The 16,909-nt window shown below is 39.7% G+C and overlaps 1 protein-coding gene across 1 annotated transcript in view; it reads right to left on the bottom strand.

Moving 5' to 3' along the window:
- Positions 1-483: 483 nt before the first annotated feature.
- The window catches only part of BMP5 (bone morphogenetic protein 5), a 56,201-nt gene continuing 39,775 nt past the window's right edge, over positions 484-16,909 (bottom strand). Inside the window, exons 4-7 of the mRNA XM_074581582.1 lie at positions 15,866-16,063; positions 6,676-6,752; positions 4,771-4,881; positions 484-1,081 (exon numbers count right to left, since the gene is read on the bottom strand). Coding sequence (XP_074437683.1) covers positions 932-1,081; positions 4,771-4,881; positions 6,676-6,752; positions 15,866-16,063 — 536 coding nt within the window. The 3' untranslated portion in view covers positions 484-931. The remainder of the gene's footprint in view (positions 1,082-4,770; positions 4,882-6,675; positions 6,753-15,865; positions 16,064-16,909) is intronic.

Raw genomic sequence — 16,909 nt, 5'->3', positions numbered from 1 at the left:
CTTCTGTACCCTCTCTTCTGCATATTTTGCATATACAGTAACTCGTATATATAATGGGAAGGCTTGTGTGGGTTTTTTTCTTGATTTTTACCTTGTGCTGTCATTACAAAAATGCTTGCTGGAGCAGTGTAATAGATAATAGACTGATGTGATTTGAGGTAAGAATGTTGTAGTTCAATTTTTAGTGTTAACTTGGAAAGTCATAGATACAGGCAAGAGTCTGTCTCCACAGAATTCCTGAAGCTTTGAGCCTTTTGCAAACTCTGCAGCCCACAAGCCAAGAAGCAACATACTCCTCCAGTTACACTCATCATGTTAAAGAAAATAGTTCTAACAATTATGTGCAATCTTTTCACTTCTATTTTCTATCTACTATTTATTTACTTAAGCACTGTTCAACATTTTGCCTTTTCTAATGGAGCAGAACTTCTAAAAGAAAAAATATGTTTTGCCAAGCAGTTTTGTTTAGGTTTTTTTTTTTTTCTGTGCCTTTTTCTAAATAAATACCCCGCCACAGTTTTCATTGGCACAATATGACCAAATGTATTTTAGTTCCTTTAACAATATGAAGCAGTTACAGAAGTTCTGAAGTTTCTAGCTTTAAAAAAAGTATCTATACAAAGGCTTTACTTTAAAATATTGAAATGGAATGAAATAGATTCCAGTATGGTCAATTGAAAAATTAGTTTGTGAAGTTCTACTGCATAGTGAGGTGACCCATAAAATAAATGGTTCTGAAGTTTTGCTCATACAAAAGAAACTATATACTTTTAAATAAATAAAAGCTACTATATACATTATACTGTACATTTAAATGAGAGATGACATGAAATGGAATAAATTTAGGACTGCCTTTTCATCAGCAAGGCTCATATCTTGACTTTATTACAATCCTGAATAAAACCCTCTGCTTTAGATTATTTTTTTTATTCTAGTGGCAGCCACATGAACGCACCACCATATTCCTGTATTTTTTTAAAATAACATTGGAACTGTCATCAAAGTAGAGCACGGAGATCGCATTCAGTTTTGTTGGTGCACAGCATGGCTTTGGTACATGATCAGGGAACATCAAGTGAACCTGAAAGACAGATAAATACATAGCTCATATATCAAACAGAGAGGTACAAGGACAACGTCAGTGCAAAATACGTCTTTGCAATTCAGAGAGTGCTGTGGTCGCAGATTTCCCTCGGTTAGCAACTTTAAAGCACAGCTTACCTCCAGAACGTTGCTCTGATTTCAATCGCAGAGTTATACAAGAATAGCAGATGGAGAGATAAACGAGGAGGGGCGGCCAAGACAGAAAGTTGGTTTTCAGATGAAATTTAGAAAAGAGTTGGAGTTAGGCGTCTGCTCAGGAAAACACTTAAACACACTGTCAGTACCATCTCTGCTGGGGACGGTGCTTAACATGAAACACAGGCTCAAGTCCTGGGTCTCACCAGGACCCCAGCGTGTGCTAAAATGCTTTCCTGAGGCAGGGTCTCAGCGTGGAGGAAAGTCTGCTGCCGGCAGCAAAGGCTGTGCAGGCAAAGGCTCACACTGAAACTGTTTTCAGCCCACGAAACAGCAAGATGTAGGTTCTCAGACAGCATGAGTGTATTTTAAGGTCTTATCTAGGTATCCGTGGGTCCAATTCTACTTCCACTGAAGTCAAAATCAATTCATAAGCTGGGTGCCAGCTGGACAGAAAGTTTGGAGAAAGGGCTGAGGCAGAGAAGGCATTATGTACACTAGGCTGAAATATATCAATGAAAGGTTAAAGAGAAGGAAAAGAGGTTTGAACAGCATCCCAGAACCAACGAGATCTAGTGGAAATATCTGAAAATGGGGGGAATACAAGTTCTTTGTACTTGAAAGAAGGTTGGATGGGATGTAATATTCTACATATGCTGAAGACTTGGAAACTGGGGAGGCCAGAAAAGAGGGAGTTGTAATAGAGAGGGCAAGAGATTATTAAGGCATGGATGAAGACTTCAGCAGTAATAGGTTTCATTTGTATGTTAAGTCTTTGTAAATCTGTTAGAGCCATCTGTCTTGCAGTGATATAAGCCCAGAGCCTTTGCCAGACAACAGAGAACAGTCTATCAGGAAACGATTTTTACATAACTGTTACCATGAGAAGGTCTTTTGAAATGAGCAATAATAAATCCTGAAGTAGCAGTTTAGTAAGGCTTTAGACACACATTTAAAAACAGTTTAACAAATGAATAGCAAAGCGCTGGAGAAAAGAATGATTGTGCCTCATCTAGGCAGATGTTTGCCCTGCCATAACTCCTGGTCCTACCAGCCCCTGCCACCCCAGCTGGGAGCTCTGTGGCCCTGCATGAGACAGCGATGCTCACAGCCTTTTCACGGGTGAGCCTGGAAGTCAGGGCTAGTCTACTTGCTAATCCACTGACTTGCATGCCCATGAGGTCAGTTCTACTCCAACGCCTGTTTGGAGGGTGGTGGGAAGCGAGAGAGGAGAAGAAAGCTTATAAAATTCATTAAATGCAGTCTGTCTTGTATTTATATGCGTCTGTATCGTCTGTCTGCCTAAGAGAGAGAGAGGTACTGGCCCAGCATTTCTCCTATTCTTGTTACAAAAGAAAAAAATGAGTCAGTAAAGTTTGGAGGGGTACCAAGGAACAATCACTTCCAACCCAAAGAGTGGGCTTTTTTAGAATGGTGTAATCAGTATGGCTGGGAGATGATTACATTTGGATTAGGGTGGGGTGTATGAATAATTGTTTCCCAAGCCATCCCCATGTGCACACCTTGTGTAAATCTGAATTTTGTATAATTTAAACCAGAAAGCATTCAACTACTGTTATCTCATCTAATTTATGTGCAGTTAAAATTTAATTAGCCTCATGATTTTTTGGCTGCACAACTGAATGCATGTACAGTACATGCAGAGGGAGACACACAATTCCAAAAAGGCTATAAAAAGGAGGGCAAATTTAAGCATCCAATTTAAAAAATAGGACAAAACTACACAAATTTCTAAACAATGGGAAATTAACCATTTTTGGAAAGGATAGACACAGAAGAGAAAGTAGCACAGGGCCACTTCTTATTTAACAGTCCATAATTGCACAGGGAACTGTAACCTGGGGATCTCACTGATACTGGCAACTTTTCTGGACAGAGTTTGCATAATGCTAAACTGTTCCTTTGCTGACCTATTTCTTTTCAGCTGAGGGCTGCATATGCGCTGTTCTTCATCGTCTCCTAGGCGCATTAATTTATTCCTCGCCAGCTAGCATTTGCTGTTCCCCTTCACCTGAACCCCTTACCTCAATTCTTCTGTTTATTTCCAGCCTCTGACTTTTTCCCTTCTTTTTGTGAATCTTGCTGACTTGAATTCTGGTGTAGAGGAATAACGTTGCATTGGTGGCTGGACTTGTAGAAGGTGCATAAATGAAAAGTTGAATGGAAAGGAAAAGGTCTCAGCACATGCTGAGGTTTTAAAAATGTCACTCTCATGTAGAAATACTTGGCAGTTTTCACGAGCAGATTTTGTTTTCTTTCAGAAAGAAACCAAGCTTTCTTTGTCTGTTTGGGTTTTTTTCCCTTTTTTTGGGGGTGGGGAGATTGTTTTGTGGGGGTTTTTTTGTTTGTTTGGGGTTTTTGTTTTGGGTTGTTTTTTTTTTTCCTAGGAGGGTAATAGCTGCACTCATTTCTGAAGGAGATGATTTTTTATGTCAAAATCAAAGAAAAAGATCACCATCCATGGACAGACTCATCAGCGTAGTCTGGTGGTCAGGATACTTTCCTGTCACTAGTTTAAATCAGAGAGAGCCTTAAACCCTTGTTTCTCTAATTGCAGTCGAGTGCCTTGACCTTTCCAGAAACTAATTAGGGACAGCAGCCCTTTCCTGTTCTGATTTTGTACTCCCACTCCCTCCTCATGTATTATCTCTCATTCCTCTGCTTCTTAATCATTCTGCTAATACTGATGCTGAGTTCTTCAGAGTGAGTTCTTCAGCTGGCGCAGGTGACCAGGCATTGGACTCCCAGCATTACATTTGGGCATAATCTAGAGTCCTGATTTGGGCATAATCTAGAGTCTTGATTTCTGCAGGTGCTGTGTTTTCTGAACCGTAGCTGAATGCTGCTGGGGTAGACGAGGGCTAGCCAGCTGCTTCAATTAAGATCATCTTTTTGGTTGCTCCAGTTGATGCACAGGACTAGCATAAGAACTAGCAGAATCAGAAAGCTGGCTGCAAATCTCCTTTTACATGTACCAGGCAGAGCAACAGATCCAAAGACACTTATTTATAAGTTGCATTTGTTAGCCAGGCATGACTGAACACAATTTCTTAGATGCAAATACATCTGCTTGCAAAGCTTCACATTAAATTACAGTTTAAGTATCTCTGCCAACAGTTGACAACACAGGTCCACAGAGTGGCCAAGTGTCAACGTTTCTGGAAGGTATAGCATGTAGATAGTAACATGGAGCTTCAATAAGCTGCAAGAAAGCTCTTGGAAGTGGGACCCAGGGGCCCCTTTGGTTCTTGTCTACACAATTCTCCAGTAATATGACACAGTCTTCTCACGTGTTATTGCATTTGAAATGGAAGCGAAACCTACCACACGGGCCACTCTGGGTAGTTCATCCTCTCTCCAGCGTAATCATCAAAGCACATCTTTGAAATGGGTTATCATGTGCACGGAAATAATCAAAATCCAAGAGTAGCAAAGAGAGGAAAAGACAGTCCCGGTCCCAAGACACTTACAACTGCAAAATAGGCAACTACAACACAGGCAGAGGCATACCAGAGTCTGAACAATGGCGTGGTTTGTTGCGTTCATGTGGGCATTGAGGGGGAAAGAACACTCTCCATCGCAGTAGAACGCAGCATAGCCCTCTGGTGCAATAATCCAATCCTAAACCAAGAACAAATAAATGCACTCAATTTTTTTTTTTCCCTCTAACTCAGAGAATTTAAAACCATATCAAACTAACTAAGACTTACCCAAGGACAAAATGAACTTCATAATTTTTGCCAAAAAAAAAGAGAAGTATTTGCTTTGTTTATGCAAAACTCAGATGAAAATTAAATTAAACTTAGAAATCTGCACTGAATACAAACTAATGAGGCTGTAAGGGGAATTAAAAGTCCAAAAATGTTTGACAGAATACTTTTCTTCCCAGACTGAAAATCTTGAGCACTTCTTGGTGCAACAAAAGTAATTAAAATGCATCCTCTTGCTTCAGCATACTCAATACCATTAATTGTATTATTGCACGAGACTGAGCATAGTTGGAGATTACCCACCAGAATGTCACTGAATCATACATCTTGAGTATTTCTAGCAACACAGCATGGGGAAAAGACCACAAGAGGGAAAATATTTTAAAATGTTAATGAAAGTTGTGTGTTTAGTTTGCTGAATTCCTCCTTTGCCAGGCAAAGGTAACGGAGGTGCTGTGGGAAGGGCAGAGAGGATCAAGTACCTGCTTCTTGGGTTTTGTTTCTTTTTATCTTGTTTCACCCTGAGTTTCACTGATCTAATATTGTACAGTGTAGCTTTGGCTTTCCAACTAAAACTTTGAATTCTTCAAGTATTTTTTTGTGAAAAAAAAAAAATATATTTTCTTTTCTGTGTGGCCACCTTGAATGACTGATCTGAGAGCCTTGCACATCTTGGAGCGCATCAGAATTTACTGTTTCAAAAAATGAAAAAACTGGTGATACCTGGAAAAATCTGTGATCTACAGATAGACAACGGCTCACTTGTTCAGCAGCCTGAGTTCAAGTCAATACCACAAGCCTGCTCTGTGGCTGTGGACAGGGTGATTATGCTCTGCAGACTTGGGAAAACAGTCCCTGCCTACTTCTTCAGGCTGCTGTGAGGATAAACATGCTACAAAAAGTCAGGCAGAGTAATGAGGCCATATGAGAATCTGAGCTAGATGTGTAAAGGATGAGCTGTCACTGAAGAGATAACACACTCTTTCTCCTCGTTGACTTGTTCTGCTCATGGAGAATTGTTTTAAAACAATTCAGAGAAATATGGAATGCACAGACAGCCATCTCTGCGTTCGTACCTACATATGCAATATGTATTATAGGTTATAGGTTGCTGATGGCTGCCTTTTTCTTTATAGAGAGCTCCTTGCTTTCTGGAAAAAAGCCCTGCCTGTCTTTATGGCTTTTTACTACAAGTACCTTTTTTCTTCTGCTACGGTATGGCAGGATGAATTTTCCCTAGAAATTATAGAAACTAACCAATGATGTTATAGAGATCACTGATCAGTGATCCAAGCTCTAGTTCCCTATGGACCCTACCCCAATGAAATCTCTCTGACCTGCAGTAGACCTGCATCAAACCAGGGAGAATTCACGTGCAAATTTCAAAAGTTCCATTGCTCACTGTGGGGATTCTGGTTTAATTTAGTGCAGATCTATTCATATCTTGAATAACAGTTCAGATTTATCTTTATGTGAATGAATCCAGATCTGATAGCCATTACTGTTTTCAAAATCATTGAGAGAACAGCAGCCAAAAAAAAGTAAAGCGATAGTGATAGGGATTCATTACAAAATGCGTCGAAAGAATTTGTCTCTCATCAGTGAAATACCAATGACCATTACCATTATAGACTGTAAAAAATAGGGGACTGTAAAATAGATTGTCCTGTTTTTAATTGATAGGAAACAGCATTTATAATCATACCTGCCATCCTAGGTCTCGGAAGCTCACGTAAAGTTCATGTTTCTTACATGCTTGTTTTTGCTCGCTTGTGTTATAATCTACAGGAAGAAAAGAATAATAATAAATTGTTTAGAAACATTGCTAGAACAAACAAGATTTAGCTATTTTTGATCTCCTGACCAAATGGTACAAAGGGAAGGAACATTTATATTCCTAGGGCTGATCGAAAAGGCAGTGTAAACTTGGAAGTGCAGATCAGCAGTGTCAGCCTGATACAGTTTGTGTACACAGACAAAACGATGCATTCAGCATTAGGGGAAACAGGTTTACAAGATGTCTGTGTGCTGGCTAGATAGGTAACAACTCTGATAATATGCACACAGGTAATCAAAGGAGGACAAGCAAGAGCTTGATCCAAGATATGGGGAATTCATCTGTATGTTGGCGCAGGTTTAGTTGCTCGGTAAAGAAAGTAGCCCGATTCAAAAGATAATTTAACAATGATAAAAATTGTCCCAAAACAGCAGAATTTCCAAAAGTCTGTTATTTAATCATTAGCGCATTTTGTACTCCTTCATTTTTTACCATATTTTTTGGAAATATTCACCACTTGATGATCTTTAGTTGGTAATACTAATGTAAACAAGTAGACTAACAGATGCTTTTTAAAGGTCTGAATGTTTGTGCGCTGTTAGAGATGTGTCAGGATAGAAGGACACAAAGAACCTTCCATACAAGCTTCTCCGGGACAATCTTAATCCTGGAGAAAATCTAGTACTTGTTCCTTACTGCCCCTGAGTAACAGGAAAGGAAGGGAATAGGGTCATGCCTTCACCGCATTAGCACCCCAGAGCTGGTTTACAGTGCTATTCAAGTGATGCCATCAGTGAGGCATGCGATGGAGCAGGGAGGACAGGCTGTCTCTGGTTCCATTTCAAGAATGCTTAAAGTGGATCTTTTGCACCAAAATAACCATTCTGGCAGGAGAGAAAAAAAAAAAAAAAAAAAGTTGGCTGAAATTCACAACAGCAAAAGAAAAAAAACAAACAAACAAACAAACAAGGAAGACACTGAAAATGAAACAAGGTCTTCATTTTCAGCAATAGAATTTTTTAGGAACAGGTTTTTACCAATAAAAGACTTGAGGCTGGTACGGGAGGGTGTCTGTTGAAAAATTTCTGGAAAACTAAGACAAAGGCCTTTTTCACATGAAATATAGGGAAAGGAGTTCTACAGTCTGTAAGATCACCCATTGTAGTGCTTCACTGTCCTTGTGAAAATTCTTCCAAATAGCTGGCCTAATGGAGTTTTTCTGCAAATTTGCCAACTGCTTCTTGTCATCTGTCCCGATCTGTGCTATCATTGCTTCTCTGGGTTATCTTCAGTTTCTCTGTGTCTTTCTGAAGATGTGGTGGCCAAAACTGAATACAGTGACAAAGTAAAACAATTATTTTCTACACTTTCCAAATTGTTTTCTAGCAGTATATTCCAGAACAGGAGTTTTGCAGCAAAACCAAACTGTCAAACTACCAGCTTCAGATCCCTTTTTTATATACTCCTGCCTAGTCACCTTAGGATTATGTTCCGTTTATGCAAATCAATGAATAAAGAACAGGTTGGGGGTAAAGGTGTTGATGAGAACTGCAGCATGATGGGGCTGCAGCAACCATGATACGGTGGAGTTAGAAGGTTCTGAGGGATGACCAAGATCAGCAACAGCATTGCAACCCTGGACTCCAGGAGAACAGATTTCAGCTTATTCGGAGATCTTCACATGATCTCATAACGGGTTGGCCTGGAGGGCCAAGGAAACCAGGGGAGCTGGCTGATCTCCTAGGGCAACCTCTGAGAGACGCACAAGGTACGTCCGCTCTCATGTGCAGGTCAAGCAAGTATGGCACAAAGCCACTGTGGCTGAATAGGAAACTCTTGACTGAGCTCAAATTCAAATAGGAAGTAAAAGTAATGTGGAATCAGGGTGAGCTACGTGGAAATAATATAAACACATTGCCTGAACATGCAGGGATGGACATTAGAAAAGCCAAAGCTTAGCTGGAGTTTAAACTTGTGAGGGATGTGAAGGTCAACGAGAAGGACTTCTATAGGTACATTCATAGCAAAAAGGAAAGCTAAGAAAAATACAGTTTCCTTGTTCAGTAGGGCAGAGGACTTAGTGACAAGGACTCAGAAAAGGTTAAGGTACGCAATGACTTTTTTGTCTTGTTTTTTACTGGCAAGGTTTATCCTCAGGACTCCCAAGTTCCTGAGCCTAGTGACTGAAGCTCTATCCATAGTAAAAGAATTTAGAGTTAGGAACCACTTAAGCAAACAGAAGATGCACGAGTCCGTGTGAGCAGAAGGGATGAATTTCAGGGTGGGGAATGAGCTGACCAACATCATTGCAAAGTCACTCCCTGACATTTTTGAGTGTTCATAGTGACTGGAGGATATTTCTGATGATTCAAAAATGGAAAAATGTCACACCCATCTTCAAGAAGGGAAATCAGGTTAACCTCAGTTTCTGGGAAGTCTGTGGCGCAAATTCTCCTGGAAGCCGTGTCCAAGTACATGAAGAACAAGGTGTTTGGGAACAGCCAGCATAGATTTACTAGTCCAAACTGTGCCTAACTGACCTGATTGTTTTCTGTGATGAGCTGACTAGCTTTGTGGGCTTTTGAAGAGCACTGGGTGTTGTTCGCTTTACTTTTGGGAATATTTTTGATACAGTCTCCCATAGCATTCTTAGGGCCAAATTGGTCAGATACAGTTTGGATAGGTAAAGAATATAATGGGTGGAAACTTGGCTGCGCTGCTGGGTTGTGATCAGTGGTACAAAGTCCAACTGGCAGCTGGTTACTAGGGATGTCCCTAAAGGATTAGTACAGGTGCCAGTACTGATTAATGTCTTTGTTAGTGACCTGGACAATAGAACAGAGTGTGCTCTCTGCAAGTTCACAGAAGATACCAGGTCTGGGAGGAGTGATCAATCATACAATTTACCAATAAAATGTTGGACTGAATCAGATCCAGAAGAGGCTCAATGAGATGTCATTCAAAATACCCACCCAAATTTTACTCTTATTGGTAACATGCTCCTTCAATATGCTTTTTCTTTTTCTTTTAACAGGCAGTGTACAAACCTTATGTTGAATATACATAAGCCCCAATATGTCTCCTGAAACTGTATCAAAAGCTGGGCATGAGTCAAGATATATCCATTTGCAGTACTAAATAACATGTTCTAGTTCCACCAGGGATGTTAAGTCAGGCTTTCTAAGCTGTATTACCCCAAATCCTCATTCCTTTTTAAAGATGACTACTACCTTCTTTCGTATGGTATTTTCCTAATCCTTCATGGGCTGATTCTCAAAGACAGTCATTAAAGATTCTCCACAGGTAGTAAGTTATCTGCTGCCATCTCAGATACTCTCAGTTGCCCCAGGGCATGTAGGGTCAAAATGTATACCCACATCCTATAGGGGTCCTGTGTCTTTCTGAAGTAGCCACTGGAAGCAAGGAAGGATACCCTGGGACATGACGAGTTTTTGAAAATCTATATGCCTTTAATATAACCAAGAACTGTTAGTCATCCTTTGTGCTGAGTTGTCTGTAATAATCTAGTATGTTCTGCACACACATTAGAAGTAAGGCAAAGGTAGTAGAGAGTAAAGGAACTTTGACTAAAATAAATTGAACTGTGTTTCACTGATCACTCTTTACAAGGATCTGTATATTGATTTTGACTAATATCAGTGCTTATAGCAGGTAAATATTGAGCTTTTCTGTTTCAGCGATTAGTGGGAATTTAAAATTCAGTCATATACGATGCAAGTCACTTTGCAAAAAAACTGCGCCTGAAAAATGTGGGAAAGAAATGCAGATGAGAAAGTCAGGAAAGTCACAATCTGGTTTGAGATCACACCCAAGCAGGCAAACAAATGAAAGCTGAAGATTGCTTTTGCCAGTTTTCTCTCACTCATGACATTTTCCTGTTTAAGAATATGTACAGTTTTAGCACCAGAATGTAGCAGAAGTCCCTACAATTAAAGGAGGAAGGCTGAATAAGAAATATGTAAGTCATCACATAGATGTCTTCATTGTCTCGATACTCTGAATTATTTGAATATAGGTTAAGCAGTGGTGGATGAGCGGTCACACCAGGACACCTGATAAGATTGTCTGCATTTCATATGCAGACATCTATCTGCAAACCATCTAGCCCATACACCTATGAAGACAGTGAGACATGGGCAAGTCTGTATCCCTTCCTTGAATTCTATCTTTCATATAAGACAAATGGTGTGTGTAATATAACATTTCATGTAAGTATCAGATGTGACATTTATAATAAGATCTAGTGCCAAGGATCCGATTTCACATACTGTAGCTTCAAGGCCCATAGGCTTTTTCTGTCAAGACTCAAAACTGTAGGCTATTGTGACTAAGAAAACATTGTTCCTCAGCGATTCAGGGACTGCAGTTGGGGTCCAAACCCCTATGTAGCAGAAAGAGCTGTGGAAGGAGGGCAAGAAAATATATTTGTAAGAAATCTGATGAGGATTTTTTTTTCAAGGGAAATAAAGACATATAGACGTGCCTATATATACTATCACAAAGTACTGTGGTTTTAATTAATTAGTATGACACCAACCAATAAAATACAGGAAATTCAGAGTTAAGTATTGTTTTTTTGTTTTGATCTCACTGCATTATGAATAAAAATTATGTAGCTTTGGTTTTTAAATGCGGATATCCTCTTGTGCACAATTACACTGTAATTCTTTTAAGATGATGTTAAAAAAAAAATTAAGCCTTTGTTTTAAGGAAGAGTTACATGATGTAATTTGGGAACGAGTTGTCTTGTTTTGATTTCTTTTTCCTTTTATCTACAGTTTGACAAAAATACAACTGGGTAAGAAATAAACAGTTCAATCCTCTGTGCAGAGCAGGCAGGTGGAGTCTGAATGCTAAGTTTAATTAGATCTGTCTTGATATATGCATTGATGTCATCTTCTCTTGAAGTTCTGAGCAACACAGGGATGCTGACCCCAAATCTGTCAACATTTGCCCAGCTGTTATAACAACACATATAGATTTTATTTTCTTCATGTTGTGTTTATGCGTATCTTCATGAATAATTCACAAAATGTGTTGTCCATTGGAAGGGAAGAACTGAGTTGCCCAGTGGGTCTTTCCTTTTTGATGTGCTGAGAATGCAGTAAAGCTAATCACTGAGGTCCAAGAACTTAGAAAAGAAGGTGGCAAAAGAAAGAAGGCAAAAGACAAAAGGAAAGAGGCAAAAGGAAGATGACAAAAGGTAAAGGCAAAGGGAAGGAGAAAGAGAAAAACAAAAAGAAAAAAGAGTAAAAGGGGGAAAAAGAAACAGAAAAGTAAGAAGAAAAAAGCAACAGGAAAAAGAAGGCATGACTGTAGTAAAGTCAGGATTGCTGCGCAGAGAGAAGTATAACCAAAGCCTATGACCTATAAATGACAGCATACCTGTCTGGCTCCAGCTACGTAGCCTCTGGCCCTGTAGATGAGCATTTTTCATTGCCAATGTCTGACTTAGATGCTGTAGATATAAGATTATGAAATAAGCGTAGAAGCAAGGATCTACATCACACAATTACGTTTGCCCATCACTGTGTCATTTACATCAACAGTGTCTTGCATCAGGGAGTCTATTGACAGGCTGTCATGAGGAAGATGGGCATAATTCTTTGGGTTTTTCTTTCATTTAAATATGAAGAGAAGACTGTGGGGAGACCTCATAGCAGCTTTCCAGTAGCTGAAGGGCACCTACAAGAAAGCTGTGGAGAGGGACTTTTTACAAGGGCATGTAGTGATAGGACAAGGGGTAATGGCTTCAAACTGGAAGAGGGTAGATTTAGATTAGATATTAGGAAGAAATATTTCACTAGGAGGGTGGTGAGGCACTGGAACAGGTTGCCCGCTGAAGTTGTTGAGGCCCCATCCCTGGGAGTGTTCAAGGCCAGGCTGGATGGGGCTTTAAGCAACCCGGTCTAGTCAGAGGTGTCCCTGTCCATGGAACTAGATGATCTTTAAGTTCCCTTCCAACCTAAACTATTGTATGATTCTATGATTATACTTTTAAAGAGCAGCTCATTACTAAGAGCTGTAGAGAACTAGGCGAATCGGCCTTCTCCCACAAGCCTGCAGGGTTGCAGCATATGCACTGCACTTGTATGGTTCCTGAGGCTGCTGAAGAGGAGGAGAAGGGCATAGCTTTTCCCTGATAACAGGCTCTCCCCATGGAAGAACTCTGCCTGTATTTTGTGGAGATGTGAAGATCTGGGAATAAGAATGTGTTCTGTCCTTCACACCCATTTTGCACACTGGAGCATCTGGATAGAATTGGTACATTGCCTTTGTAGCCATCCGTGTGCTCCTCTGCAGATTTTAATGAGTGGTGTTGCAAGAGTTATTAAAAGAAAAAGTGTTTTGAATCACTTATAGCATGAAAAGTCCCATCACTGATCATTAATACCACCCAGATAAAAGAAATTTTTTGTGATACGGGGACGGTTGAGGCAAACTGCAAGGCAAGAGCATGGACACCGATTTGCCATGGTGCAGGAGCTACTGCTCCAAGCTGTTTTGCTGCAGGGGACGTTGCTGTGTGAGGCTGTGGTTACTTATCTGCCTTTAGCTTTGCCACTTATTCCAACCTGACCATATCTTGCTGCCTCCATCTCCAGTCAGAGGATGCTGTCCCTGCCTTTGATGCAACTGCATATGCAGTTGCCTCCTAACCTCATTGTGTTTTAATGGTATGGTTTTCTTGAACTGCAACCTTTTTTGACACAGATCTGGCATGGATCAACATATATAATGATGCACCTCTACCCTTATGCAGACTGGTGGCCTAAAGAGGCTAGGAGAAAATTTGTTTCATAATGCTTATTTCACTCAACATGTTCTGATTTTTGTTTTGCAACAGCTCTGGAGCACAAGTGGATGCACAGATGACATTGACCGGTGTTTTGAGACATACAGACAGTTCTTCCTGAGGCAATCCTCATGCCACTGCAACTTACTGGTATGTGTTGAGTTTTTCCCAGGTTAAACCAGCAGGGAGCTTGTGTTCAGCTTTCCTGCTATAATCAAGGAGGCTTAACAAATCTCTTCAATTCTCATTTCCTCATGGACTAGAAGGATGGGATTCAATCTGAAAGTATTACGCTTATATTTAGGTATCTTGTGTGTAATGTGTACTTCGATGATTTTTCCCTCCCCCAAAATAGTGTAATTCTCAAAATTAGTAGACATTTTCCAGGAAATATGAAAAATCTTTTTTCAATATTTTTTGTGCAGAGAGAACGTTATTTACCCTTGACATGAGAGATTATATTTTTGGAGCTAATGCAGTTGCACAGATCATGTTTGAATGTATTTAAAAAAAAAAACCAAACAAAAAAGCAACAAACAAAAAGCCGGATCCTCATGTTGTGTTAAGTCCAAAGGCCCTTTATAAAAATCAGGAAGTGCATCATGCGTTAGCAGTAAAAGAGAAGGAACAGTTAGAGCAGAAAAAAATTTATTCACTACTGAAGTGAATGAATGTAAAAAATGCCTTTCTCCTGTGGAGCATGTTATTTCTTTTTTTTTTTACTAGTAAGAAGCTACAATTTTCTATATGCCTGCTCCCCTGCAATATTGACAAATAAGGTGTTAGAAGCTAATTGTGCAGATGAGCCATTTATGCCATAGCTATACAGAATATCAGAAAATTTGACAATACTCAAAAAAACCCTCAAACAAAACCCAGTTGTAAATAGAGATCCCTGGTGCCTTAACAAATGTCAGGGGCTTTTAAAAAGCTAGGGTCCGCAGAGGGAACATGTGCATGAACCTCAGAAATAACTATGCTCCAGGTCCTCAGGTCCTCAGCAGAAACCAGAGAAATAGGACAGTATTTTTTTCTACCTATTACATCATATGAAAATAAAATTGAGCCCACTACTGAAGTGGTAATAATCATTGCTGTGAATGAAAAACTTTTTTTTCAGGATATGCTTTGAGACTCATTTTTAACCTTAAAGTGGGATTTTGTTCCAGTAGATCACCAGGTAAACTTCAACTAGGTTTAGAAAGTTATTCAAATAATTTCTATGATTTCTTTAGCAACTCAATAGCAGTTTGTGGTTGTTAAGACAAAATTCATCCTTGGGCAGGAGATCAAGGAAAGGCTTATGCATTACATTAGAGAGGTCTCTAACTTGCCACTTTTGAGGTTCTGAGATGGATATAAGTAATGCATAATGCTCATAATGGTTCTCCTCAAATAGATGAGTTCCACTCCAGGGCTGAGTTCTTTCCACTAAATACTAATTTGCTTACTTGTAGGTATCCATCGGGCTTAAGAGTAGCATCTATATTGAGGTTTTGATATGCTGGTTCTAGATCTGCCATGCTTTTAGAAAGATACATTTTAACACCCTGTCCCTGAAAAGTAGAAATGTTTGTTCAAAAGTGAGAATATTCAGAATGTGACTTTGTGCCTCCAGCTAAAAGGAGCATTTAATGAGAGAACTGGAGCAAAACTTATTCCAGGCTCTAATGGGATTAACAACATTTTCACATGCATTATTGTCAGTACCTTTCCTGTAAATAAGGGATCAAAGTCACTGAATTCAGGGATACACTGTGTATTTACATCTGTATGTGTCAGTGGTTTGAACTCAGAAACAGTTTACACTTTTACAGATTGGTTAATATTCTTCATTTCCAGTATTCAGCTTTTTGTGTGACATCTTGGCTGCTTCAGCTGAAAGGCAGTTAAACAAGAGTCCAAACACTGTTTTTTGCTGAGGCTTCCTAGACAACCCTTCTCTCTACTGTATCTACCTTTTTGTCATCTGTAGCAAAGATCTCATCCAGTTGCCTACTACGCAGGACTAGATTCAAGCTCAGATACAACCTTTCCCAAACTACTTGGTCATTTCACCATCCAGGATCCCATGATACATGTAAGTGACCTCACTCAGAGAAGGTAGATCATTCTCAGGGCCAACATCATAAAAGAGGTTAAGCAAAGCTGGGGAGGGGGCAGGTAGAAATGGAGCGGGAACACGGTTTCTGATGGTTCAGACAGTGAGCAACATCTTGTTGAGCTGCTGTGACTCTACTGTGTTTGAGCAGGTGCCCATAACTCCCCTAAACACACTAGAAAATCATAGCTTTGTCTTACCCCCAACACTTGGCATCCTAGAAGACTCCTGATGACTACTGGATTTGTTGCGGTTCTGATTTTTCCTTTTATTGTTGGCTGCTCGGACAGAACGGAAAAGCACTTCACTTGCCTTGAAGAATGCAACCATGAATGGTTGCTTTGACTGAGGCCCATGTCTTCCAATCAGGCCAGCAGATTTAACATTGATACTTCGACCTATAAAGTAATGGAAATTGTAAGTTAAAAGGTGAACTTCTGCCCCTCCAGAAGCCACTGCGGGAGTTCAACTGCTGACTGAATCATGTCAAGGATTTGGCCATCCTGAATTCACATGATTAAGAATCCTAACTGCATTTTGTTGAACAGAACGTAAAAGACAAAAAATTCAACAATTTACAAAAGTTTCAACAATTCTACAAGTAGTTTGTCGCTGCATAAGATTGCAGTCTCTGTGGGCTATATATTTTATTCATTACACAGGTATTTTAATTTAGTCTTGTGTTCACATCTATAGAGCTGAAAAATACATGAGCCCCATTATAGTCTGTAGGCTATCAAAAGGATAATGTAAAGCGGTCATCTAATTTTTGCATCACTTGAGTGTGAACCTTATATCCCCAAAGCAAATCGGTAGCAAAGTGTAGATAATGAATATACTTCTGCTTTAAAAATAAATATTGTGTGGTGTTACTCAAACTGATGTTCAGTCACTACTAAAGGTAGGAAGGCATTCAGTCGTTCAAGAGAACAGAGTTTGAAATATGTACATTATTGACTCTGGTTCCGTTCCCAGGGGACGTGCATATTTCTTTAAAATATTTATTCAGTCAGGACTGTGTGGTAACCTCACTATATTATAGGATCTAAACCTCAGTAAAAGAAAAGAAAGCAAAACAAGTCACTGAAACTGCATCAGTGACATTTTAGCAAATAAACCCTTGCTCTTAACAGAATTTATTTTGGCAGCATAAACACTTTTGTGCGTACGTGTATTATGCAGAGCCCTTCAACCGTCAGAAAATGAGACAGTGTCATGTGAAGCTGTGCAGCTGTGCTGGGTGG

This window comes from Larus michahellis, chromosome 3, assembly GCF_964199755.1.
Source record: "Larus michahellis chromosome 3, bLarMic1.1, whole genome shotgun sequence".
Classification (NCBI taxonomy): Eukaryota; Metazoa; Chordata; class Aves; order Charadriiformes; family Laridae; genus Larus; species Larus michahellis.
This window is presented reverse-complemented; position numbering and strand designations above follow the sequence as displayed.